The 27,661-nt window shown below is 41.0% G+C and overlaps 1 protein-coding gene and 1 long non-coding RNA gene across 4 annotated transcripts in view; one reads left to right on the top strand and one right to left on the bottom strand.

The window, feature by feature from the left end:
- The window catches only part of ZCCHC24 (zinc finger CCHC-type containing 24), a 220,641-nt gene extending 207,995 nt beyond the window's left edge, over window positions 1–12,646 (top strand). For both annotated transcript variants that reach the window (XM_063958727.1, XM_063958728.1), the window contains exon 4: window positions 2,522–12,646. In XM_063958727.1, the coding sequence (XP_063814797.1) occupies window positions 2,522–2,635 (114 nt within the window). In that variant the 3' untranslated portion in view covers window positions 2,636–12,646. The remainder of the gene's footprint in view (window positions 1–2,521) is intronic.
- The window catches only part of LOC135055085 (uncharacterized), a 256,252-nt gene that overhangs the window by 207,499 nt on the left and 21,092 nt on the right, over window positions 1–27,661 (bottom strand). Inside the window, exons 2-3 of one of the 2 annotated variants that reach the window (XR_010243642.1) lie at window positions 17,550–17,616; window positions 17,259–17,410 (exon numbers count right to left, since the gene is read on the bottom strand). This is a non-coding gene — a long non-coding RNA (uncharacterized LOC135055085). Of the gene's footprint in view, window positions 1–17,258; window positions 17,411–17,549; window positions 17,617–27,661 lie in introns of those variants that run through there. The other variant, XR_010243641.1, reaches the window with a different exon arrangement.

Below are 27,661 nucleotides of genomic sequence, written 5' to 3'. Positions count from 1 at the left end.
ACCCAGCGTTCGCCCAGACACTCCTCCGTTTCTCCAGCCACTCCCGCGTTTTTCCCAAAAACGGCAGCGTTTTTTCACACACACCCATAAAACGGCCAGTTTCCGCCCAGAAACACCCACTTCCTGTCAATCACATTACGATCACCAGAACGAAGAAAAAACCTCGTAATGCCGTGAGTAAAATACCTAACTACATAGCAAATTTACTTGGCGCAGTCGCAGTGCGAACATTGCGCATGCGCAATTAGCGGAAAATCGCTGCGATGCGAAGAAAATTACAGAGCAAACAACTCGGAATGAGGGACATAGTACTGATATGTATAGTCCCCTTAGTATGCCACAGGCCCTTATGGTAGCCTACCTAGTGCAAAGCATACGTAAGAGAGTCTTTTACAGGACTTCATTAATCAGTGACTTCTCTAGTTCCAGCAACTTATTACCCCTTACAGCATAGCACTGCTAATAATACCAAAATGTAATATTTGATAGGTAAAACAAAAGTACACCTGTAAATGCTGAAACAGATACAGGAACGTTTCTTAAGGAAAGTGATTACATCCAAGTCTCCAAATACAGGAAGTAGCCATCTTTCATATGGTATTTTTCACCCACACCCATCAACTTCACATCTGGTCTGCAGAGCTGCCAGAGCTGTCACTGGCACGTCATGCCACATTTTAAAAGCCAAACCCATGATGTCAGAAGGAATAGTGCAGAGATTTGAATGTTCTTTGTAGGATTTGTTTTTACAAAACCAAATGTCTTCGTGAGGAAAGAGTTCTTCATTACATATCTATCTATCTATCTATCTATCTATCTATCTATCTATCTATCTATCTATCTCTTCATTATATATATGTATTAAGAATTCCCCCAAATAATAACTTGATGGTTATTATCATGGGTTCTGACATTACCTTTGCAGGGGTGTTGAGGACACATGTCGACACAAGTTTAGTGCTATTTGGGATTCTGCTGTACATTTTTGTATTTAGCATTCCAAATTATGTAGTATATATTAATTTAATTACCAGTTATTTATATAGTGCACACAAATTCTGCAGCGATTTACAGAGAGAATATTTGGCCAATCACATCAGTACCTGCTCCAGTGGAGCTTACAATCTATATTCCCTATCACATGTACACACAGACACATTCATGCTAGGGTTAATTTTGTCAGGAGCCAATTAACCTACCAGTATCATTTTTGGATTGTGGGAGAAACCAGAGTACCGGAAACCCACGGAAGCACGGGGAGAATATACAAACTCCACACAGTGAGGGTCAGGGCAGAAATCAATCCCATGACCTCAGTGCTGCGAGGCAGCAATGCTCACCTTTACACCATCCATGCTGCCCATATACGAGTGCATTAATATGTCCGTCGGGCACACTACTATAATAATGCATGGGAACTCGGCATTCATGAGCCTTTCAGAGCAACCATGTCATATGGACTTATACATTTTTCTAGTCTTCCGCTAGTCCTGATTTTCGTCAGACTGCATTATTTATTGTATGCTTATCCTGTGTTTCCTACGTGCCACCTGCATTGAAGTTTCTGTAATGGGTGCAACGTATTTAATACTTACCTTTCCGGAGTCCAGCGTCGGGCGCTGCAGTCATGGTGAAAATCACAGCCAAAATGGCCACCACGCATGCGCAGTAGTCAAATTGGTCTCCGGAACATGGCGGGCCATGTTTCTGGAGACCTGTGCATGCACAGTATACTCTGGCACATTGCCGGAGACTGCTGTGTCGTGCAGAAGAGGGGGCCAACCTGGAGGTGCACACGGGCCCCCTCCTCTGTTAAAACACCCCTGGTCACCTGTAATGGTATTGTATAAATAAAAATTGCTCCATGAAAGAAATGCATCCTACAATATTTCTTTATACACAGCAGCTCAATTACGCAGAAAAATCAGGATTTTAGGGGTAATTCAGAGTTGATCGCAGCAGCAAATTTGTTAGCAGTTGGGCAAAACCATGTGCACTGTTACACCCCACCAAAATCTAACTCTCTCTGCACATGTTATATCTGCCCCCCCCCCTGCAGTGCACATGGTTTTGCCCAACTGCTAACAATTTTCTGCTGTGATCAACTGTGAATTAGGCCCTTTATTATAGAACAACTTCTGCATATCTTTTTATAAAAACATAGGGAATTATTTAATGCTATGTGATAGCTGATGAGTGGCTTTGTGGCCATTGACACCACTAATTTACCCTTGCACCCCCATAAAGGTGTGTAAGAGCATTTGTGATATTAGGCTACCTTATACTAACATTCAGTCTTCTACATAGAGTTGAATACAGTGAATTCTTCTGCTACAGTAGTTACATATTTAATTGCATGTGCCAGGAATCCAAGAAACTAAAGATGCAGTTCAGGATAAGGGCACAATGTAAAGGGCATTTAATTACAATGTGTTATTTGCTCATACACACCAACTTAATAACTCAACTGAAGTAGTGCAGGTGCTAATGATTCCTCTGTTCTTTTCCCCCCCATTATCAGCGACCTTTAGAGAAACCTGATGGCCTGGACGTGTCAGATCAAAGCAAGGAGCACCCCCAGCACCTGTGTGAGAAGTGCAAGGTTCTTGGCTATTACTGTCGTCGTGTCCAATAAAGAGGACGGCTGATCAGTGCACACGGGAGAGAGGAAGAAGAACAAAGACACAGTGACTTGCGTTGAAACTAATAATATGCCTTATAATATTAGAATGTAACATTCTTCCTGTGTATGTGTATAAATTGTATTTCTGAAGTATTAGGGCTATTTTTAAAAAAAACTGTTAACGCAGTTGCCATCTGTCTCCAGATTTTCTCCCACTTTGTTGGGTTTTTAAGACTGAGGAAATAGATATTTAAACAAACTGTTATTTATCTTTTTCCACCGTAATATTAGGTTGCCTAGTTGGGAAATACATTTTCTAGAATGGGTTCCTTTCCAGCTTTTTAGGCTAAACCATGATATAAACAGCTTTGAAGCGACCAGTATAAATATATTGTGATGTAACTGTAGCATGTGTTAAACATGCCAAAAATAGTTGTGCCAGATATGTTATCAGGCCTATCAAATAGTGATACATTGGGCGGTATTCAATTCTTTTCACCCCCTTCCACACCCGTTTTGTTTCTGCCCTCGGGGGCATGCTATCATTTCAGCTCTCTACCCACGGGGTAGCGAGGCACCCTAACCCTTTACACAGCTATACCTGATTACTACTATGGGCACAATATGCACAATAACGGGGATAATTTTGGAAAGGAGATTGGGCGTGATATATCATTTGAATACCGCCCATTGAGCCCATTATGTCCTCATTACACAAATAGCCAATTTTAACACATCTGCAGTACCCCTGTGGGAGCTAAGTAGTTAATCTTTCAAACGCCTTTATGTCTGGGACATGTAAAACTGCTTTTTCAGTACAGAAAGCAGTGGCCTCCATTTAGCTTTGATCTTTGATAGGCATTTGAGGTTGCAGCAACCTATGTAATGATGAATATTTTATTTGTTTGAAACTGACCCCACAGAAAAAAAATCTGGATGCAGGTGGCAACAATGAAGGAGTTTTCCCAGTTTTAATAAATTAATTCCCTTGCCAATAATGGTTCTTCGGTGGGGGACACTTCCCACAGACCCCAGCCAATGACGGTATTTACTGGGATTCTTGTACTTCTGCAGACCACCTATGGCATGGTTTGCATTCAATAGCAGCAGAGAGCCTAGAACAGATCTAATGGACTGCCTTCCTGCTAAAGGAGAACACCAGAGGTCCCGTCAATGTGGTGGGGTCCTTCCCCCTAAGTACTATTATCGGTTTGGAAAATTAATTTAATTAAAAAGGGGTTTTCCACAAATTATGAAGTTACCAATAACAAAAAACCTATTCCCACTGTATGGGACAGTAAGGGACATTTGTTTACATGTAATTTAGCATTTTTGCTACTGGAAGAATTCAAGGCTGTGTCCGCAGCAGCAAAAGGGGGGATTACAATTAATGAAATAAAACTGGCCTCAAATAAGGTGGAGGAAAGCAAAATCACAACAACTACTATTATTGTGTTGGATAGAAGCAGTGTTACTTCTTGTGTTTTTATCTTATTCTTCTGTAGGCCAAAAGCACACATAAAATGATAACTGTGAATACGGGAGTGTCCATGGATGAAAATTGTCCCTAATCCTTGAGCTAGACATTTACAAGAAGAACTATTTATAATTGTTGTCTTTAAGCCACTTTATAGATTTCTTTTATTCTGTTGATGTGTTTTTTTGTGTGTATATAGTGGTGTACTGGATTCCTCTTATTCTAAGGGGCATATCCCATTAGCCACGGGGTTTACTGCATTGGGAAAGCTCCGGGTTTAATGCCCGGAGCATCATTCTGGATTTACCCCGTGGGTAAATGCTGGAGTCTATGGGTATATTTACTAAAGTGCGGGTTTACAGAAGTGGGGATGCTGGCCATAACAACCAATCAGATTCTGCTTCTCATTTATCTAGTACCTTCTAGAAGATAAAAGCTAGAATGGGATTGGTTGCTTCAGTAAATATACCCGTTTCCCCACGCATTAAACCCCAGAGGCTGCATGTAATGCATTTTCCTCGCAGCACCTGAGGCGATGAGGGGATGCAGGGCCTAACTGAATAGGTCTGGGCTGTCAGTTAGCCAAAGCTAACTGGATATGCCTCTAAGTTACCAAATTTTGAGCACACATTGGGAATAGATCAAATCTTTTCCACTAATATGTTTTACTCCTTATAAGGCAGTGTATTGTCCTATATTGAGCTATACCTTCCATCTATGTTCTCGCACAGTCGTCTCTGATCCTTTGCAAGAATGGAAGGATTTTCTAAGCTGTGGAAATTTGCCAAACATAAATAACACTGTAAGGGCAGCGCTGCAGAAACATTTTCTATGAGTGACTTCATATTGGAAACATCAAGCAGCTTCACCTTATGTAACGTGATCGTAAAGTGGTGCTTTAGGATTATTGGCTGCCCAGAGAAGTACTCAGTGCTGCTTAACCTACTGCCATTATTTGTGAACTCCTTAGGCTCTATTAGTCGTATGGCAAAGAATACAATATTTCCACCTTAACAGACAAGGCAAAGTGTACCATTTATTTTACACCCCGCAAAAAGTAAATAGTAACCTAAAGCCACGGGTCAGAGCGTGCAGAACTGAGAATATTGGTGGTCATTCCGAGCTGATAGTAGCTGTGCCAAATTTAGCACAGCTCCGATCAGTCACACTGACATGCGAGGGGACGCCCAGCACAGGGCTATCCCGCCCCGCATGTCAGTGCTGCCCCCCCCCCCCCTGCCCGCAGAAGTGCAAAGGCATCGCACAGCGGCGATGCCTTTGCAGTTCCTGAGTAGCTCCCGACCACTGCGGCGCCGGCGCATGTGCAGTTCCGACCCGATCGCTGCGAGAAACTGCAGCAAGCGATCGGTCGGAATGACCCCCATTGTGTGTACATCCAGTATTGCAGATTTACTGGAGGTCTCTATTCAAGCTGATAACATACAGTAGTCCTGCACTAGAATCATGAAGACCTTTTTCAGATGTCTGCATATGAGAGATTTATGTGAGATTGATGGACGGAAGAACAGTCTTTATACATTGCATATTTTATTATTATTTCAGAAATTTTGTGAAAACAGGCAAGGTAGGTGAAGGTGGAGAGATATACCTGTGAGGACCAGGTTACCATGTTCTCAATATTACGGTACATGGTAAATAGTTTACTTACTGCATTTTCATTGCTCATATATTAGGTTAAATCCCACTGAGGCTGGCGTTATACAAACTGGCTAACTTTTTATATTTACAGAAGGAGCTATAGATTTGCAAGTGCAGGCATTGAGAATGGACGGTGGTAATGTGGTCACCACAGATGCAGTTATTCTGGTTTGGCAGAGGAATGTTATTGCATCAGGGAAGATCCGCTTTAGCTGTACTAGGAGACAGACAGTGGGTCTGGGAAGCCTTGACGTATGTTTACATAATCAGCAGTAGAGGAGAATACTGGTCCAGACTTAGAAACAGAACCAGTCTCTAGAGTTTACTGTAGGACATAACTAATATAGTTATTTTCTGTCTAAATGACAGATATGTAAAATAACATAAATTATGTTTTTATACAGTTCAGCAGATCCCAATGTCTTGTTACCCAAACGTTCTACCGTAGGCATGATTCTGGTCTAATAATTCCATACCTACTGTACTACCAGATCTTTATTGGTCAAAATGACAGCGGGTTTGCATTCTTGCAGTTCTGAGCGGGAGGTCTCGGTTGTCTCCTTGTACCTTGATATTTAGGAGGACATTTTTTTTAGTAGTACTCATTCAATTATATGCACTATTACTTCTACCTAGCACTTTTCTTATACTCTAGGACTTGTAAATTGTACCTGCTACAGCTAGGAATTACCTGTTATATCACTGCTGAATCTATATCCCGTTTTGGTAGTAAAAAAAATAATAATAAGTCAACATTGTCTCTACTTAGGTTCTTATCAGAGGGACAGAGAGGGGGATGCAAGCAGCGGCGCATCCTACCTTTTTCAGGCAGGGGTCTGCTGCTGGCCATGCTGGAGAGGGAGAGGAGAGAACTGGCCCACGGACAGCAGAGTCCTGGCACCTGTGCAATGGATCTGGCAGGTTCCAAGTCCTGTACATGCACCAAGCGGCTGTGGTCCTAATTCTTACATTGCATATGTAACCACTGTCAGGTCATAGTACCTTTATGGGGAGATGTATCAAACCTTCTAAACTGGAGAAGTTGCCCATAGAACTTAGATTCTACATTTTATAGAATGTAAAATATAAATGATATCTAGAAGCCAAAAGATTGCTATAGGCAACTTCTTCTTTTGTTCTCTTTAGAAGGTTTGATAAATCTCCCTCCAGATCTTCATATTGTATATGGGACTCCTGACCGCACATCTCTTGACCCTCATATGTTATTTTGTTTATCTGAAATAGTAAAAATTTTGACTTAAAAGAAGGCAAGAGGTGAACGTGATGGGCTGAGCAAGGGCCAATTTACATATTTGTCCTGATGGAATACATATATTTTGGCCCTAACTGGGGGAATTCAATTGTCTAAAGTGATCGGAGATTGCAGGGTTGTTGTTTTTTTATCGTGCTAAACCCGCCTAAAGTGCTGGTTGCGATGCAAAATGTGCTGCTTGGGCACCCAAGAGGGTTACTTTTCGCACGAGCTGAAATGTGTCTCCCCGTGGCTTATCGTGCCTAAATGGAGCAACAATTGAATTGCTACATTGGTCTCCATCTAGAGGTGGCCACGGGGAAAAACAACTGAATTCCCCCGTTATGTCAACAGTAAATAGCATTATAACTTTAAACACAATCTTAAAGCATTATGTTTAAAGTTATAATGCTGACATGGCATTCTCCCATCAGCATATTCAGTGCCGATGTACTAATTGTTGACAAAATAACAGCATACTGTCCTGATTCGTATTTCACCCATCCTTTGTTGCGTAGATCACTGAGGCAGTTTTCACCAGTCTAAGGGCGGGATGTAATGTAATGAGTTCAGCGGCCGTGCGGGATGCCAGCTGAATGCGGACGTTTTTTTAAAGGGACAATCATTTACAAGGCTAAACCATGCCTTGTAAATTAAACAAAAACATCCCACCCTAAGTATTCTTCAGGAATTGATGCCAGATAAATAAAATCAGAATTTATATCATAAGAGTAATGGTGCATCTATATACAGTATATAATTATTATACAGAAAGTCTGTCCTTTATTTTGTTTAATACTGCAAGAATGTTCCTAAATAACAGCGCTGTCCTTTTGACAAAATGTAGTTAATATCTCAATTCTACTGTTTTGTTTTGGGTTTTTTTAAATGGGGTGGGGTTATTCTGTGACCATAAAGGTTCTGTTCTAGTTCAGGAAAACCTAACAATGTCATCTCATCTTCTCTCTCATCTCTCTTATTAAGAAACCACATGTGACCAATAGGTTCAAGATGTACAGTATAGTAATTATAATATTCTGCTGCTGTTTCTCCTCTATTATCTGTGTTATAGTAATTAGGGCTGCAATGGTTAATGGATGTGAAAATAATACCCAGAACACTAATTATTTCAGCCTAGTTTGTTGCAATTTGAAAATATAAGAAGAGGGGCTTAACATTCTTAACATTATAACACTATAGAAATGTTAACAGCTCTAGTGATACTACATTGGAGGAGTGATAGGCTGCAAGACTGTTTTATATATATATATATATATATATATATAATATTGTGTAAATGGTTAGTAAATACCTTGCAGCTGATTGGTTGAAAAGTTTGTCAAGGAACTTGAGGGGCGGAGCATGTTATATAAGGACAGTGTTAACAGGTCAGTTTGGACATTTCACAGGCGTATGCCTGCGCAGTAAGAACTACTGTATAAACATGAAGCATACATGTGTACAGATCATACTTCTCAAAATTGACATGACTGATCTGGTATCTATAAAAGGGAGAATTTAGTAAGTACATGTGGGGAGGGGTGCAATGAAGCCGTTTGTCACACAATAGTCATGGATTGGCCAGTTTAATGTTAACAAGTGCTGCACAACTTAATAATTATATCCTACAGCGATCTGTGTTTTGAACTCTGTGGGACTAGCTGTAAACTAGTTTTGGTGATCTCGCCACAGTGCCGGTTCTGTGATATGATTGACATCACAGGACATGTCAGATGGAAAAACAAATAGAGACTTGTTCATTTTAAAACTTTCGGAAATGGGAACAACTATATCTTTAGCTTTACTCCGAATACAGATACTGTGAATAACAAAGGCACTAGGTTTCTTGTCGGCCATTGATCTACAACCGGGATATCACTAGGCCTGATGGAGAAACCATGTCTGACCTAACTTTGTTAATACAAGGCGATAGCTTCGGCTTACAGTAAGGCTAGTAGCCAGCTTTACAATTTTCAGAGTTGACGTACCTCAGTGCCATATATTATTATTTAGGTGTATTTTACAAGTGGCATGGTCTTTTATGAGGTTTGTAATAGATGGATGGGTTAATGGACATATGAAGGCAGTACACAGATATGAGGATTACCTCATTTCATAATTTTGTTTTTATTTCCCATTGTGAATGTGTGCAATTTTGTGTGTTTCCATGTATTTTGACATGGCATAAGTTAGCTGCTGGAGAGCAGATCTCTAGCGAATGCCTTTCCCCACTTTCTCAGTTTCTTTTTAACCTTGTAGTGTTTTAAAGGACATTTCCCATTTTGCAAATTTATTTTTGTTCTTTGTGTCTTGTATGATATTATAAAAAGGGACAATCGTATTGTTTCTGTTGTTTACCCGTATTTTTCGACAACTTTGCTTGCAGATACCTATTTATACCCAGTATTACTTGACATAGCTATTCTTTCTTTTTTATTTTTAATACTATATGTGTATTTTGGGACAAAAAAACAACAACAACTTTGTAGATGTTAAAATTTTATTTGGAACTAGCTTCAATTCTCTGATAATGGAACAGTTTTCAACAATGGTTTAATCTGTATATATTTTGGGGCCTATCAAGTTTACCAGAACATTTTCATTTTCAAGTTTTTTTTTCTCCTTAAAAGTGTTTTAAAGTTTTAAATGTGTTAAAGGGCCTATTGTTTCTTTATTTGAACACTAATGAAAATGAAGGGTTTTTTTTCTTACATATATGTTACAAGTCAAGGATGTATCCTATAGGAAATATTTATGAAAGATTTTGTTTTGTTATGTTTTGTTTATTATACTTGTGTCTGTATAAAGTATGTTACCAAATGTCATCAAGATGAACATAATATCTGCAGAAAAGTATTATATTAAAGTTGGTACATAATTTCTAAAGAAAGACCTTTACATTTATGTAAGCAATTTGTTATTGTTGTTGTTTTAATGAATATTACATTTAATTCTAATGGATGAACATATTATAATCACAGCAGGTAAACTATTTGCTGCCATAGATGCCTCTGTGCATTTATTGTATTACGTTACAGGCACCTACAGCATCAAAGCAGTTACATATAATATACAAATACTGCTTTTGAAGTTTTAGGTGTTTATTATTGAAAAGGTATTAGCTCTTAAAAAGGGAAACGTCGCCTTGCTTTGGTTGCAGCAAACGCTAACTCCCTGATTATGCTTGATTATTAAAATATAGGTTGTTTTAAAATCAAAAGGTTTGTCTTCATTTTATGTCAATCTGTTTTAATCATATTTAACTATTAGTCTATTAAGGCCCTTTTTTTACACTAATTCTGTCTGACATTGCATCATCTGTCCGATTGGACAAGTTATGGATTCAGAAGGTTTCATCTAGCAATTAGCAGATTTACATAGGAAGGAATATGTAATCTTATATAAACTATTTACTAAGCTTTAAAACTATATAACATGGAGTTTGAAAGTATATCTTACCACTGTAATATTTCCTAATAAACAGGTACGCACGTGGATCATTACAGAGCCAGGTTTTGTGGGTTTTTTTTTTTTTTTGGGGGGGGGGGATAAAAAAGAACTGAAGTATTGTGGAAGCTAGTGTACACAGGCTGTTTTACTCCATCCGTGCTTAGTTCTTCCTCCTAGAGATGGTGTTGGGATGCATTAGGGATCATTAATCCCTAAGAGATACAGGCCCTCATTCCGAGTCGTTCGCTCGGTAATTTTCTTCGCATCGCAGCGTTTTTCTGCTTAGTACGCATGCGCAATGTTCGCACTGCGACTGCGCCAAGTAATTTTGCTATGAAGATAGTTTTTTTACTCACGGCTTTTTCTTCGCTCCGGCGATCGTAGTGTGATTGACAGGAAATGGGTGTTACTGGGCGGAAACACGGCGTTTTATGGGCGTGTGGATAAAAACGCTACCGTTTCCGGAAAAAACGCGGGAGTGGCTGGAGAAACGGAGGAGTGTCTGGGCGAACGCTGGGTGTGTTTGTGACGTCAAACCAGGAACGACAAGCAGTGAACTGATCGCAGATGCCGAGTAAGTCTGAAGCTACTCTGAAACTGCTAAGTAGTTTGTAATCGCAATATTGCGAATACATCGTTTGCAATTTTAAGAAGCTAAGATTCACTCCCAGTAGGCGGAGGCTTAGCGTGTGTAACTCTGCTAAAATCGCCTTGCGAGCGAACAACTCGGAATGAGGGCCACAATTTGCAAACTCAGGCTTCTTCACATAATGTTGGATGGATTTATGCTAATCCCCAATAATTTATATATATATATATATATATATATATATATATATATACACACACACACACACACACACACACACACACACACATACATAGTATATTTCTCTCTCATATATATATATATATATATATATATATATAGATAGAGAGAGAGAGAGAAAGAGAAAGAGAGAGAGTCCATCAAAAGTTTCCAAAGGTTCTCATGGTGGAAAGACCAGCGCAACCAGTGATAGATTCATGAAAGATTTATCTTCAATTAGCATAACAACACCATCTCATGAAGCAGTAATAAAGGTATACTTAGAATATGATGACAGGCATAAGCAGCTTGGGGCATGGCAGCCCCCACCCTATACATACATACATACATACATACATACATACATATATACATAGTATATTTCTCTCATATATATATATATATATATATATTTATATATACACACATACACATATACACACGCGCGCGCGCGCACACACACTGTAGCATATATATATATATATATATATATATATATATATATATAAAAAATTATTGGGGATTAGCATAAATCCATCCTACATTATGTAAAGAAGCCTGAGTTTACAAGAGAGAGAGAGAGAGAGAGAGTGAATGTTTTAAAGAAAAGTAACAATCACAAGGTGCCTTATATAGACTAGCACAAATATACAAAGAGTTTGTAGTAGATCCATTTGGATTCGGATTTACAGAGTTCTTAATGCCAAATTTGCACAAGTTTAGATTTATCCGGATTTTTCTTATTGGCTAATCAAGACATGTGACAGCCAGATAGCCAATTAGATGCAGTTTTGAGATCTGAGTATATCTGGGTATATCTGAGTAAATACAAACCCGCACATCTCTACTATTAACTATTTTCCTGTGTAGATCATCATAAAATTCACACCATGGCACACACTTTAAATCTCCATGTTAAATAGTCTTAAATTCAAGTTAGATAACTTCATCTTGTTCATACAGTGTGCAGATTTAATTGTAAGCACTGTCATGAAAATAGACTATTTAGCCACGGTTTACAGAAGACACTTAATAAAATTACTACTTTCCGTTATATGCAGCAATAATGCAAGCACTAACTGAGCTCTATATATATATATATTAGTATGTATTTTTGAGGTTGTAGACAGAATTTCTCATTATGTTTTTTTTTCTTGACGTTGAGATCACACTGTTTTTTTAAAATGTGTAGATTGAATAAACTGTTACCATATGTAGCGCTAAAAGGATGGGCGGAACTCACAATCTGGTGGCCACAAAGTGGAACTATCTGGATTGAGCTCCGTTTCCATATTGGCATTCCGACTTGTGCCTTAAATGCTTTGCCTTCTTTGTAGTGCTCTAGTATTTTAACAAATAATTAAAATTTTCAAAATAGCTCCGTCTGTGTGTTTCTTATTTCTTGTGTCTCAATTTATGTGAAATCCATGTTTTGAGGTTATGAAGGACCTATTTGGAAAACCAAAGGTGGGGAACCATGAATGTACCGCCACAGGGAACATGGACAGTCTATGCAAGCGACGCAAAGGGTATGATTAGAACTTAATTAATTTGCTCACCAAACAGTGTATACAGTGAAAATTTTACATAATGATGAGGAACCATGCAGACCAGCGTAAAACCATTCCAAACACACCAGAGCATAGAATACCTTCCCATTATTGAGAATCAAACCTTCCCACTATGATATTATAAGTGTTATTTGAAAGCATTCTGTTCCTATGCCACTTTTGGACGATATCCAATTAGCCGCTGTACTTTATACAGCTAATTGCCCCACCCTCCCGGGATATTCAATTGTCCTCAATGCCAGCAGTTACTGGGGATTTTGTGCTCGAGACACGCAAAACAAAATCCACGATAGGCAGTCCCTACAGCATCAATTTTGTTTTTTTGTTGTTGGTTTTTTTTTGTTTGGGGTGGGGGGGGGTTGCGAAAACACATAGGTACAATAAAAAGGGGGGGATAATTGGATAGGTTGGGGAAAATAAATTTTCGTTAATGTGAAAAAAAAAAATCGGGGCTAATTGGATACCCCCTTAGTATTCTAAATAATTTTGTATTTTGGTTTTAAACACAGGAGAGAGGGTATCCACATAATCCTTCCACACATTTCTATCGTGTCTACACTTACTGTGTGACTGAAGAAGCCTAACTGGGGTTTAATGGGTCTACCAGCCTTTATACTGGCGCATACTGAGCCTTTTTGTTGTTTTGCCAGGTTTAGCGTTTTTTTCTTTTGCCCTTTAAAACCTATTGGTCAATGAGGGTCATTCCGAGTTGATCGCTCGCTAGCAACTTTTTGCAGCGCTGCAATCAGGTTAAATCTCTGCAAAACTGCGCATGCACCGCAATGCGCAGGCGCACCGTATGGGTACAAAGAGGATCGATGCTGGGCGATGGATTTAACGAAGAATCCATTCGCACAGCCGATCGCAAGGTGATTGACAGAAAGAGAGCGTTTGTGGGTGTCAACTGGCCATTTTTTTGGGAGTGTTTGGAAAAACGCAGGCGTGTCCAAGCGTTTGTAGGGCGGGTGTCTGCCGTCAATTCCGGGACCAAAAGGACTGAAGTGATAGCAGCGGCTCAGTAAGTCCAGAGCTACTCAGAAACTGCAAAAAACTTTTTTGTGCCGTCGGCTGCAAAAGCGTTCGCACACTTGCAAAGCTAAAATACACTCCCCCATAGGCGGCGACTATCTGATCGCAGCACAGCAAAAAGTTGCTAGCGAGCGATCAACTCGGAATGACCCCCAATGTCACTGATGATTGGCTGTTTTGACAACCCACTCCTTATTAATCTATCCCTAGGTGTCCAAATTCTAGAAAGAGGCATCCTTAAAAGGTTTCTAATGATAATTAAACTACATCCGATTTCCTCTTTGTTCTGGCTGCCCGACTGACCCAGCCTAAAGCATCCCTGCACCATCCTGTCATTTCACACACATCAGATATATGGGATCTTGCTAACAGTAACTTCCATAAACACCACACCCAAGCCCAATAACCTCTTATTTTACAATCCAGACTTTTGTCCAGGTTATAATAGAGCTACCTTTAAACTCTGCCCCACTAGAGTAGAGGTTCCCAAACGCGGTCCACAAGGCACCTCAACGGTCCAGGTTTTAAATGTATCCATGCTTGGCCACAGGTGACTTAATTAGCACCTCAGTCAATTTGATTTAACCATCTGTGCTGAGCCATGGATATACCTAAATCCTGGACTGTTGGGGTGCCTTGAGGACCGCGTTTGGGAACCTCTGCACTGGAGGCATTCGATGGCTAAATTATATCATTTGCGATTCATTATTTCCTATATTTACAGATATCCAAACCAAATTTTCCATTCACCATACATATTTTATTCAATATTTACAACAGTGTTTCCCAACCGCGGTCCTCAAGGCACACTAACAGTCCTGGTTTTAGTGATATCCAGGCTTGAACACAGGTGACTTAATTAGTACCTCAGTTATTTTGATTTAACCATCTGTGCTGAAGCCTGGATATCACTAAAACCTGCACTGTTGGTGTGCCTTGAGGACCGTGGTTGGGAATGCCTGATTTACAAGATCAACATTTCCATTCAACAATAAATTAGAGGCTCACTAATACACGGGCACCAAGGGATTTATCTCCGCAATGTATGCAGAACTTACGCATCCTTGTTCCGAGCATACCGTGGCAGATTATATGTAAGTATTCCACAATTACATTCCACAAAAAGCTTCAATCATCTCTAACCTATAGATTAAAACATAAAACACATTGTGTAAAGTAGAGTGCTTACTATATACATATATATATATATATATATATATATATCTATATCTCCAAAGTATGCCCCGGCACTCCTCCAAATTAGCTGGCTGAGGTGCCCTTCCTTGTGGACATGCCAGTCCACCGACATGCACCAAACAAAAACAGGTGGCACTCTCAGACTTGTAAATGGGTGGAAAACACGCTTCACCCCGTGAAGAGTTTTATTGAAAACAACAGGTAACATTTTCGGGGACACATCCCCCTCCCTCAGACCAGGGTCTGAGGAAGGGGATGTCCCCCCGAAATGTTACCTGTTGTTTTCAATAAAACTCTTCACGGGGTGAAGCGGCGTGTTTTCCACCCATTTACAAGTCTGAGAGTGCCACGTGTTTTTGTTTGGTATATATATATATATATATATATATATATATACATACATACACACACATACACACACATACATACATACATACATACATACATATACACACATGCACTCACACACATATGTATGACTCTGATATCACCTAGCACTAGTTTTGCAATAGAGACGAGATGAAAGGGTTAAAGCACTACCCAGCTATGGTCCTGGCTCACGTCGTCCTCCTCTGTCTTCACCTGTGTCAGCTACCCCAAATTGATACACACACACACCCCAACCACTCTCCCACTTATCCCCTACAAGGGCAGGTCAGCCTAGGGCTAAAGTTGCTATTTGCCATCCCTGTAAGGCAAAAATAACCTCATAAGAAAATAGAAGATAACAGAGAAAGGAACAAATCAAACATCATCTATATGTCTCTACACAGTTCCTGCGGGAGGAGAGGGTCAGCAATACGGCGTCTGCAAACAGTGACAATTTGTATTCCTCATTTAGCACTAAAATATTGTACCTTTAATGTTGGGGTTGTCCTGAATCTTAGTCACCGAAGGTTCAATGCTTAATGCATAGAGCAAGTGGGGAAAGGGGACAGCCCAGTCTGATTCCATTACTTAGTTTAAGTGTCGATGATGAAAGTCCATTAGTCGACACGGTCACGAATGGGTCAGAGTACAATGCTTGAACAGCCTTCAAAAAAAACACTGCAAAAACCATACGCTTGTAAAGTTTGGAACATAAAGGGCCAGGACAACCGGTCGAAGGCTTTTTTCTGCATCCAATGATAACAATACAGCTGGAGTTTTAAGTCTATTAATATAGGAGACAAGATTGACCGTACACCGAGTATTGTCTATAGCCTGTCTAGACGGTACAAAACCATCCTGATCAGTGACAATAAGCTGATGCAGATATAAATGTGTGGTTACAATGTATCATCATCCAAGCAGGCTAGGCACAAATCCTGTCTTGCAAGGTCCATATATTCTATTGCACTAGAGTCTACTCTACTCATACTGTGGCATCAGTGGTGGGCAGCCAGTGGTAGGGGCAGGGCAACAGAATCCTCTCCTGCTTTTCTCACCAGTGACCGGGGCCAGTCACAAGACTATGATCAGTGCATCAGATTCCACCCATGTCCAGGCATTCCCCGGCAGCATCCGGCAACAGAAAAGTATGAGCTGGAAAGCAGAAGGAAGGGCTCCCTGCATCCCAGCTCCGCCTGAGTGACAGCTGCAGCAGCCTGTAGGGAAAGATTCGGGGTCCAGGCAATGCAGCTCTGTCCTCACTACACCCTTGACTACATGTACACACAAACACAAAGTTAGGTTAATTTTTTTCTTTGTTATACCTGCAGCCAATTAACCTAGCAGTATATATTTGGATTGTGGGAGGAAACCAGAGTGCCGGGACTAAATCCATACATGCACGGGGAGAATGTGTAAGCTCCACACAGTTACGTCCATGTTGGAAATCGAACCCACAACCTTACTGCTGTGATGCAGTCGTGCTAACCATTTCACCAACCATGTTGCCCATCATTTACATAATTTGTCCAATACTATTTACAAAGGGTTTTCCTATGACAAAGATTACTGAAAGTCACACACAGGTAGCAGTTCTCAAAAGTAACAATGTGCCATTCACTTGGTGCTACAATACATTACAGTCATTCTATCAAATTATCTAAATAATGGGTTTAGATTACACAACAGCTAGAACAGTCCACAAAATAGAATGTAATTCAAAAAGGTCAAAAACTTTGATAATGAGAGTGCATTTATGAAATTTCTCCTGATTCCAGGAAATTTGTCACTTAATGACACAAATCAAATCAATAACTCCTGGGTAAACCGAAGTATATGGAAGTGGAGGAAAGTATTGGAGAATTCCATCTACAGTAATTCCCAATAACGGTGCATATTTTCTGTAAACAGCTTTTACAAACAGTATCTATAGAATAACTTTTCTCTTGATTGGTAATCAGTATACTTCAATGCCCTATATGATAAAATGATATCACATTAATAAAACAATATAGCACCAAATAAACAAATTATATTTTAACACAAAAATTATAACTTGCTGATGACCTTTTTACGGACCCATAAAATGCTCTATAGCAAGTGTCTAGCCTTACCTTATCCTGCAGGACTTCAGAGAATCACTGGGACTTGTCAGGTTTAATAGAGCACATTCAACAATCTCTGTATTAATGGTAGAAGTTTAAAAGAAGAAGAGAAAGTTACAGGCTACCCAGTGAAATACTACTAGATTCATATTAAGGTCACTCAGCAAAATGGATCATACAATAAGCAATGTTGCCTGCAGAACTGGGGCCATGAATTCTGTTCTGTGTGTGGAGTTTTTATGTTTCCTCTGGGTCATACTTGCCTACCTGACCCTCTCCATGAGAGAGAAAATGCTCTGTTCCTGGACTTTCCCGGTAATGTATGATTGCCATCACCTGTGGTGAGCTAGTTAATTGATAAGAAAGGCGTTTCACCCTAGGTGATGGCAATCATACATTACCAGGAAAGTCCAGGAACAGAGCATTTTCTCCCTCATGGAGAGGGTCAGGTAGGCAAGTATGCTCTGGGTATTCCAAAGCTCCCCATTGGTGGAAAGACATACTGGTAAGTAACTTGCCTTCAGGCTTAAAATTGGTCTTTGTGAGTGTTCAGGACGTTAGAATATAAGATCATCCAGGGCACAGGACAGAAAAACATTTTAAAAGAATGAACACAAGGCACTCCCTTTTGGCTCGAGCAAGGAAAGCAGACTATGGATAACATTTCTGATTAAAATGATAAATGCGTAATGTAACCATACATCCCTTATATTGGTGTGGAGTTCTTTTGTCCTCCCCTTCTTTGAATAGTGTTGTCTTGTGGGAGTTCCTCCACAAATGTATCCATATGGGTGGAGATGTGGGGAAACAAAATCAGTATAAGGGTGTAGTGAGGACCACCATCATGTGTGGTCAATCACTATGGAATTAGTGAATGCCACCATCCCCATGGTGAGTTGTGGTATGCATTCACTAAATCCATAGCGTTCGATCATACATAGTGGTGGTCCTCACTACACCCGTAGACTGAAGATTTTTCACTTAGGGTGCTCTCATTTTAATCACATATTTATTAGAAGCCACCACACATTGCATAATATATATATATATATATATATATATATATATATACACACATACATACATACATACATACATACATACACACACACACACACACACACACACACACACACACACACACACACACACACACTGGGGTTTGAAAGTTTGGGCACCCCAGGCAAAAATTCATTTTAATGTGCAAAAAGAAGCCAAGGAAAGATGGAAAAATCCCCAAAAGGCATCAAATTACAGATTAGACATTCTGATAGCATGTCAAAAAAGTTTGATTTTATTTCAATCATTTACACTTTCAAAATAACAGAAAACAAAAAATGGCATCTGCAAAAGTTTGGGCACCCTGCAGAGTTAATACCTTGTACTGCCCCCTTTGGACAGCTGAGACCTGGCAGTGTCATGGATTGTTCTCAATCATCGTCTGGAAAGACCAGGTGATGTCAATCTCAAAAGGTTTTAAAAGCCCACACTCATCTGACCTTGCTCCAACAATCAGCACCATGGGTTCCTCTAAGCAGTTGTGTAGAACACTGAAACTGAGAATAGTTGACGCTCACAAAGCAGGAGAAGGCTATAAGAAGAAAGCAAAGCGTTATCCGGTGCCCATATCCTCTGTTCGGAATGTAATTAAGAAATGGCAGTCATCAGGAACAGTGGAAGTTAAAGCAAGATCTGGAAGACCAAGAAAAATATCAGGCAGAACAGCTCGCAGGATTGTGAGAAAAGCAAGTCAAAATCCACGTTTGACTGCACGATCCCTCCAGGAAGATCTGGCAGGAGTTGTGGTACACTATTCCACTATAAAGAGATACTTATACAAATATGGTCTTCATGGAAGAGTCATCAGAAGAAAACCTCTTCTACGTCCTCACCACAAAAATCAGCGTTTGAAGTTTGCAAATGAACATATAGACAAGCCTGATGCATTCTGGAATAAAGTTCTGTGGACCGATGAGGTTAAAATAGAACTTTTTGGCCGGAATGAGCAAAGGTTTGTTTGGAGAAGGAAGGGCACAGAATTTAATGAAAAGAACCTCTGTCCAACTGTTAAGCATGGGGGTGGATCAATCATGCTTTGGGGTTGTATTGCAGCCAGTGGCACATGGAACATTTCACGAGTAGAAGGAAAAATGGATTCAATAAGATTCCAGCAAATTTTGGACGCTAACTTGATACCATCTGTGAAAAAGCTGAAGTTAAAGAGAGGCTGGCTTCTACAAATGGATAATGATCCTAAACACACCTCAAAATCCACGGTGGATTACATCAAGAGGCGTAAACTGAAGGTTTTGCCATGGCCTTCACAATCTCCTGACCTCAACATAATTGAAAATCTATGGATAGACCTTAAAAGAGCAGTGCGTCACAGACAGCCCAGGAATCTCACAGAACTGGAAGACTTTTGTAAGGAAGAATGGGCGAAGATACCTCAAACAAGAATTGAAAGACTCTTGGCTGGCTACAAAAAGTGTTTACAAGCAGATACTTGCCAAAGGGGGCAGTACAAGGTATTAACTCTGCAGGGTGCCCAAACTTTTGCAGACGCCATTTTTTGTTTTCTGTTCTTTTGAAAGTGTAAATGATGGAAATAAAATCAAACTTTTTTTTGACATGTTATAAGAATGTCTAATCTGTAATTTGATGCCTTTCGTAGATTTGTCCATCTTTCCTTGGCTTCTTTTTGCACATTAAAATGAATTTTTGCCTGGGGTGCCCAAACTTTCAATCCCCACTGTGTATATATATATATATATATATATATATATATATATATAGGACATCACGACAGCACTCAAAGCCTATGTATATAAAGCAAAAAATGGTGGTGCAAGGCAGCAATAAATATAAAACATTATATATATATATATATATATATATATATATAAATATAAAACACTTCTCCAGCGATGCAGAAAAAGTAGACAAGCCAGCACTCACGTGTAGATGAAAGAAAAGCAGGATTTATTCCTTAACCAAACGGCATGGTGAAGTACAGCAAATACAGCAAACACAGCCCGACAGCTGTTTCAACCAACTGGTCTTCCTCATGGGCCCCTGAGGAAGACCAGTCGGTTGGAAAACTGCTGTCGGGCTATGTTTGCTGTATTTCACCATGCCGTTTGGTTAAGGAATAAATCCTGCTTTTCTTTCATCTACACGTGAGTGCTTGTCTACTTTTTCTGCATCGCTGGAGAAGTGAGTGTTTTATATATATATATATATATATATATATATATATATATATATATATATATATATATATATATATATGAAGTATTACCAATCCAAATGCTATTCCATAACCCAGAAGAAAAAAAAGACACACAGAATAGACCAGAACTCCAAACACTGTAAGGCATGACAATCATGCATTGAAAGGCAACAACATTTCCACAGGGTTATGAAAAAATACATAGTTACAATAGACTTACTATCAAAAACTCTATTTCTCCTAAGTCCACAGTATTCACAGGATAACCATTGGGGTATGAGGTAGCGTCAGCGGATTGGCACCAACGATCAAAAGCTTTCGGCCTCCCAGAATGCAACGGGCCAGTCCCGTATATCCCTGCCTACTAGCTCAGGCAATTCAGTTGTTTTCCAAAGCTCAAGGCAGGAGCATCATAGAGATCCCTAATTAGGTGAGAACACCACACATACACACACTTCCGTACAAGAAGGAAGAGTTTAGTAGGTGTAAGGATCCACAAATCAGGTGAGTCAGGGTGGGATCCCTGTGGATACTGTGGACTTAGGAGAAAGGAGTAATCGACGGTAAGTCTACCGTAACTAAGTATTTCTCCTGCAGGGTCCACAGATTATCCACAGGATAAACATTGGGATGTCCCAAAGCAATTTTAGTGGAGGGGACGCTTCTGATTGGACAGGAAAATCCTTTGCCCGAATGCAGCGTCCTGAGAGGCAAAGGTATCAAAGACATAATGTCTAATGAATGTGTTAATGGAAGACCATGTGGCTGCCTTACATATCTGTTCAGCTGAAGCACCACGTTGTGCTGCCCATAAAGAACCTACCTTACGAGTAGAGTGAGCCGGAATAGGGAGATAAGCTTGAGAATATGCTTTTGAAATATTCCTCGCCAGTGTCTGCTTGTGAGCAGGCCATCCTCTCTTGTGAAAAAAAATTACCCTAGGGTAACTGACTCCTGGCGCTTGACGGGGAGGTTCAACACAGCAGCTAAACACAAAAGGGGTTGGTCAGACCCCAAATAAATTATGAGCACAAGAAAACAAGTAGTGCTTAAAGGTCACAAATGAGAAAGGTGGGTCACAACAATATCACAATTTAATAGAATAAAAATGAGCAAAATATAAAAAAAAATGTATATAAAATCCACATTGGTAGAAATATATTTGGAAAAGTTGGTATACAAAGTGAGTAGTGCTCCTCCCAATTTCAAATGATCGTGATTGAAGAAAAGTTCAATAAACCTATTCCAATAAACAGTCCCCTTGGTCCCAACAGGCCCATACAAGTCACAACCATGAGTAATAGTTACCACCAGCGTCTCTCAAGGTGTTAAGCGGATAGGCGTCCGCAAATGGCTTTCCCTTGGTTGGTGATGCAGACACAGTTCCACGATGTGAAGAAATCGCTCCTATGGCAGGGTCGTATAACAACGGGGGACCTGGTCCAGGTATCAATCGTCCGATAGATCAATTGGTGGGAGTGAACACAAAACAGCAGATCTCACCGACACGTTTCGTTGTGTTCACGCAACTTTTTCAAGGTGCTGATAGTACCGCTGATGGACCATAGTCTGAGTTTTTGTCGTCTTATGTAACCCATTCTATTAGGAAAGGATCAGACATTGAAGAGGCCTCGAGTGGAATTGAGCATACTCCACCATGTCAAATGTCGACACCATAGATCCCATCACACACATTGCTGCATGAATGGATACCCTCTAACTGTGTAGCAGCTCCTGAATCCTCAACTGAATTTTGGATATTTTGTGCAGAGGTAAAAACAAACACTCTCTGAAGACCGGAATCCAACACAGCCCCCAAGTGTGTCATATGTGGTGACGGAACCAGGGATGACTTTGCCCAATTTATGAGCCAACCGTATTTCTGTAAGTCTGTTGCAGATGACACTGAAGCAATTCCTGAGGCTGTGCCAGGATTAATAGGTCGTTGAGGTATGGAAAAATCCTTATCCCCTGCCGACAGAGATAAGCCGCCACTATCACCATAATTTTGGTGAGCACTCTTGGAGCTGTAGCCAGTCCAAATGGCAGGGCCTGAAACTAAAAGTGTTGCTGGAGAATAGCAAACCTGAGATAGCACTGAGTGCGCTGTGCTATAGGAACATGCAGGTAAGCATCCTGGTTATCCAGGGGATACCATAAAATCCTCCAGCTCCATGGCCAAAATAATGGAACGTAAAGTCTCCATATGAAAGCAAGGCACCCAAATGTACTTGTTTAGCACTTTGAGACTGAGTATGAGCCGGAACAACCCATTCAGCTTCTGAACTATAAACAGGTTGGAATAGGAACCTTGTCATTGTTGCGCAGGAGGAACTGGAATTATCACTCCTGGTTGAAGCAACTTCTGAACTGCCTCATGTAAGGCCCTGGCCTTCATTTCTACTGAAGACGGGCTGGTACAAAAGAACCTTTGTGGAGGGTGTTTCTTGAAGGCAAATGCATAACCGTGAAATACCGCTTCTTGCACCCTGGCATCTGTGGTGGACTGCTGCCAGATCTGTGCAAAATTAAGAAGTCGGCCTCCCACCCTGGGGTCCCCCAGGTGGAGGCCCGCACCATCAGGCTGATGGCTTATCTTCTGTCTTGGAAGCAGGTCTTCTGGTAGCCCAATGCTTTTTAATCTTAACAGACTTTCCATTGGGTCCGAAAGGGCCAAAGAGCTGGAAACCTAGGTTTAGATTTGTGTGTGGAAGGAAACTTCACTTTCTTGGAGTCTGACTCCAAAATACTGTTTAATTCTTTACCAAAAAGAATATCTCCCGTAAAAGGCAAAGACTCTAAAACCTTCTTGGACTCCGAGTCAGCCTTCCATGTACGTAGCCAGACAGCACTGCGAGCTCCTACTGCTGAGGCTGATGCTTGAGAGGCAATAGTACCCATATCCAAGGCTGCTTCTTCCATAATACTAGCCGCCTGTTTAATATGTGCAATATGGGATTTTTGCTCTCTAGATGTCAATGAAAAATCATCCTCCAGTGCATCAGCCCAGGCCACCACTGATTTTGCCATCCAGGCTGAAGCTACAGTATGGCTGGTCTTACAATTGCCCCCGACAAGGAGAAAATGGTTTTGAAAAAAATATCTATTTTTTTTATCCGTAACATCATTTAATGATGTTGAAGGCAAAGGCAATGTAGATATTCGCACCAATCAAATGACGTACTTTGGGAGCCACCTCCCAGCTGTAAGAGATTAGGAATTCCATTTATTTTGAATTCTAAACTTCTTACTGGAGATTAAGCCTCTTGCATAATCTCCGTCAGTTGTTCTGACCCTGGAAATTTAGTTCTGACTGTTTTGGAATGTAAAGATAGGAGCCTTGGATCTTAACAAAGGCTCTGCTGCCTCCTCTAAGGATAGAATGGCTTTCAAAGCACTAATTAGTTCAGGTATATCCACTGAGCTGGGACCTTCATCCTCATCTCTGTATTCAGAACAAGAATGCAAGGAATCCTCATCCTCGGATGTGTCCCTATCTGAAACATTTGTAGACTGTGAAGCTGCTGTTTCATGTCTGTGTGATTTACCTTTCCCAGGCCTTTCAGCCTGCTTTTGTTGAAAGGCTGTAGTTTCCTGGACTGGATGTGATAAAACCCAGGGAGAATGTTGCATGTAAGGGTTAACAGGGTAAACTATCCCTGCTATAGGAGCTGGCACTATCCACTCAGCAATTTTGGATAATGTCTGCGCAAAAGCAGCCCATGGAGGTTCATTTTGAACCTATGTCTGCCTTGGAGGCTTTGATGAAAGCTAAAATAATTTGCACATAATCCATTTTGAACCAGATCCTGAGAGGTTAACCCAGCTTTGCAAGACAAACATGAAATCAGTGTTGGTTCTGCTGTGGAGAGTTTATCCTCCTCACCCTTGCCTCTCTTAGACATGGTAAACAAATCACACACCTGTATGGTGTTAACCAAACAATTTGTGACTGAAATCACTTTAAAGCTTGTTAAAGTGACATAAAATCCGATCCCTCCCTGCCTTGCACCAGCATTGAGGATCGTTATTATACACAGTAACTGACAAGAAATAGTAAAGTCAGCAATCACTCTAGCAATCAGTCACAAGGTATACATTAGTATAATAAGCAATATGAGCACATATTCAACTACAGATACATTTTAAGTATGTAGGAGAAACATATTACTGCATTACCTTAAACAGGACTATTAAACGTATTCAGTCGCACAGCAAAAGAAAAACAGCAGCAATAGTTTACAGTCTCATATGCCCCAGGCACTTATCCAACTACTCGTACTTACTGGTAGGTAGAGCCTTAGTGCTGTATCACCTAGATCAGGAGAGTGGGATACAGGGAGACTTCACCCTGGTTCCAGGATCGATCAATATGTTAGTAAATGCTGAGTGGATCCAGAAGCTAATAGTGTACACAAATGCCCAGTGAACCCACAGTGAACACAGACGCCCAAGTGAACACCGACACACCAGTCACACAGCCGCCTATGCTGCGACTGGGTCTTTTGGATATACAGCATTTCAGACGGAAGCGGGAAGTTCATGGCAGGAAACTCGGAGGAAACTGGTTATGAACCGGGGGGAGGGGCGACCAGGGGAGCATCTTACTCCCCACGGCTGACATCAACCCCAGGGATCGCGGCCTCACACTAATCCCTGGAGCCTATGAATCCTGAAGCCTAGCGCTGGTGCACCCAAGGTATCAGCCGCGTCAGCAACTGTTCGGTAGTCTCCTTCCCGAAACAGTGTGGCTGTGGTCTTGCGTCTCCCCCGCTAAGCGGAACTGACGCCTTACCTTCTCCCCATGCTCCGGCCACAGCCTGGTAACATCTGCTGGACTTTCTAGTACAACCTACACAGACGCCCGCCGAAACAGCACTGCACACGTGGGTAAGCGTTGTTGCGACCCGGCAGAGAGTTGTTGGAGCAACTATTTCTAAGGTACGTATAAGACGCTTTTTAGAAACGTCTCTCAATAAAAACATAAAACTGTAAAAATAAATGAAATAACAAGCTTATGGTTGCAAAAACCATCAGGCCAAAAATCATGGTCCGGCTCCTGCCGCACCAACAAAAAACTGAATTGCCTGAGCCAGGAGGCAGGGATATAGGGGACTGTCCCGTTAAATTCTGGGAGGCCGAAAGCTTTTGATCGTGGGTGAAAATCCGCTGACACTAACTCATATCCCAATGTTTATCCAGTGGATAATCTGTGGACCTTGCAGGAGAAAAGGTACTTATAACAGTAACATGGAGTAACACATCTTCAAACAGAGGCGTGGCCCAACAGCCATTTCGGTGCTGCCATGCAGCTTCCTCATGCTCTCCACACCAAGACCAAAACAGTCGTCACTAGACCGTGTTTGAAGATGTGGTATTCTATAAAATAGCAATGGTGAGGCCACAATGTCAATGATGTCATTATGCTCCTTGAACCACAACCCCCACTTTTCTGACCTCCTAGAGGGGGCAGCTAAAAGGTTATCAAGTGTGTGTGCATATATAATACACATCATATCCTAGTGTTGTGGCTTTGTTGTGCATCTGGGCAGCACCATGGCATTTGGAATTCACATGGTCTGTGCTTATCTTTGTGATTGAGATTATACAGTATATTATACATAATATAGTCCAGCACTCCGTTAAACAAAGTGACTGTGCCCGGTGCCTCCACAAGCTGTATTCATAGCATATCCAAAAAGTGCGGCACTCCCGGCTATCATAAAATAAGGCTGACACAGTTGTAACTGCTATCAACATTCAAAAACACATATTTGAATGAAAATCTATCTATTGAAACGTTGATATCAGCTACCACTGTGTCAGTGTTATTTTAGGATAGCCGGGAGAGCCACACATTTGGGATATGAAGCAGAAGGAGATACTGAAGGTTTCAGCTTTTTCCTACTATGACGCCATATAGTGGTATAGGTGGTACATATCTTTTGGAGAAGATAAGATTTTTTACTTCTCCATAGGATGGCCACCCATCCTGTTCTATACAGAATAGTCCCAGATTTGAAAGGAACATTCTATGTTCCATACTGATTCAAAACGGAATGCAGTTTACCTCATATTAACACTCACATCCAGCAGTGAGTGTATACAGATGGATGTCTACTCTAAGAACCACTAGCTAAGTCCCGCAAGACTTGAGAATCCGGAAGTCTCGTGAGTATTCAGCCATCATCATGGCACGGTTGTGGCTATGTTACCTTCGTGATCAGGACCTGCAAGTGACATAACGAGTGGGCAGGAGAGAACTTCCGCCCTTACAGCACCTAAATGTTTTCCCCATTTATTTGGCGTTAATTTTTTTTTCTATGCGCCATTGGACCCTCTTGGGCTCGCTTCGCTCGCCATGCTACGGGCTTGGTGTCTCGCTCCGCTTCGCTCGCCACAGGTTACTATTCCAAACAGTTTGTGACATGGACCCAGGGGCTTATGGGAAAGGTCCTCTCCACAAAGGGAAACTAGACGCTACCCATCATGGCAACACGCTGATGTATCACAGACTCCGGCTGCCCCGGCTGAAGGAGGCAGTGCTGGAACAGGCTGACTGCCTGGTGAGCTGAGATTGACTGTTGCTGGGACTCCACTCCCTGTACCAACTGATGCATGACATGGAGAGGACTTTCCAGAAGAGGGCGTCCTACAGTTACCTGTACAGAGCACACAAGTTGAGGCAGGCAATGCTCAGCAGATAGCATTCTACAAGGTGTGATTAGGTTGGATGCAATATAAGGTGAGGGGAGCAGAGGGTAATCGGAAGGGACTGAATGAGTGCAATACTCTTCAGATAGCACACTACAAAGTGAGGAGGGTTTGGGTGGTCGGCAGGAACTGAGGGCATTACTCTTCAGATAGCACACCCTTTGCAGTGGTCGGT

Source organism: Pseudophryne corroboree, chromosome 3 (assembly GCF_028390025.1).
Source record: "Pseudophryne corroboree isolate aPseCor3 chromosome 3, aPseCor3.hap2, whole genome shotgun sequence".
Classification (NCBI taxonomy): Eukaryota; Metazoa; Chordata; class Amphibia; order Anura; family Myobatrachidae; genus Pseudophryne; species Pseudophryne corroboree.
Note: the sequence above shows the minus strand (reverse complement) of the source record. Positions and strands in the feature narration are given on the sequence as shown.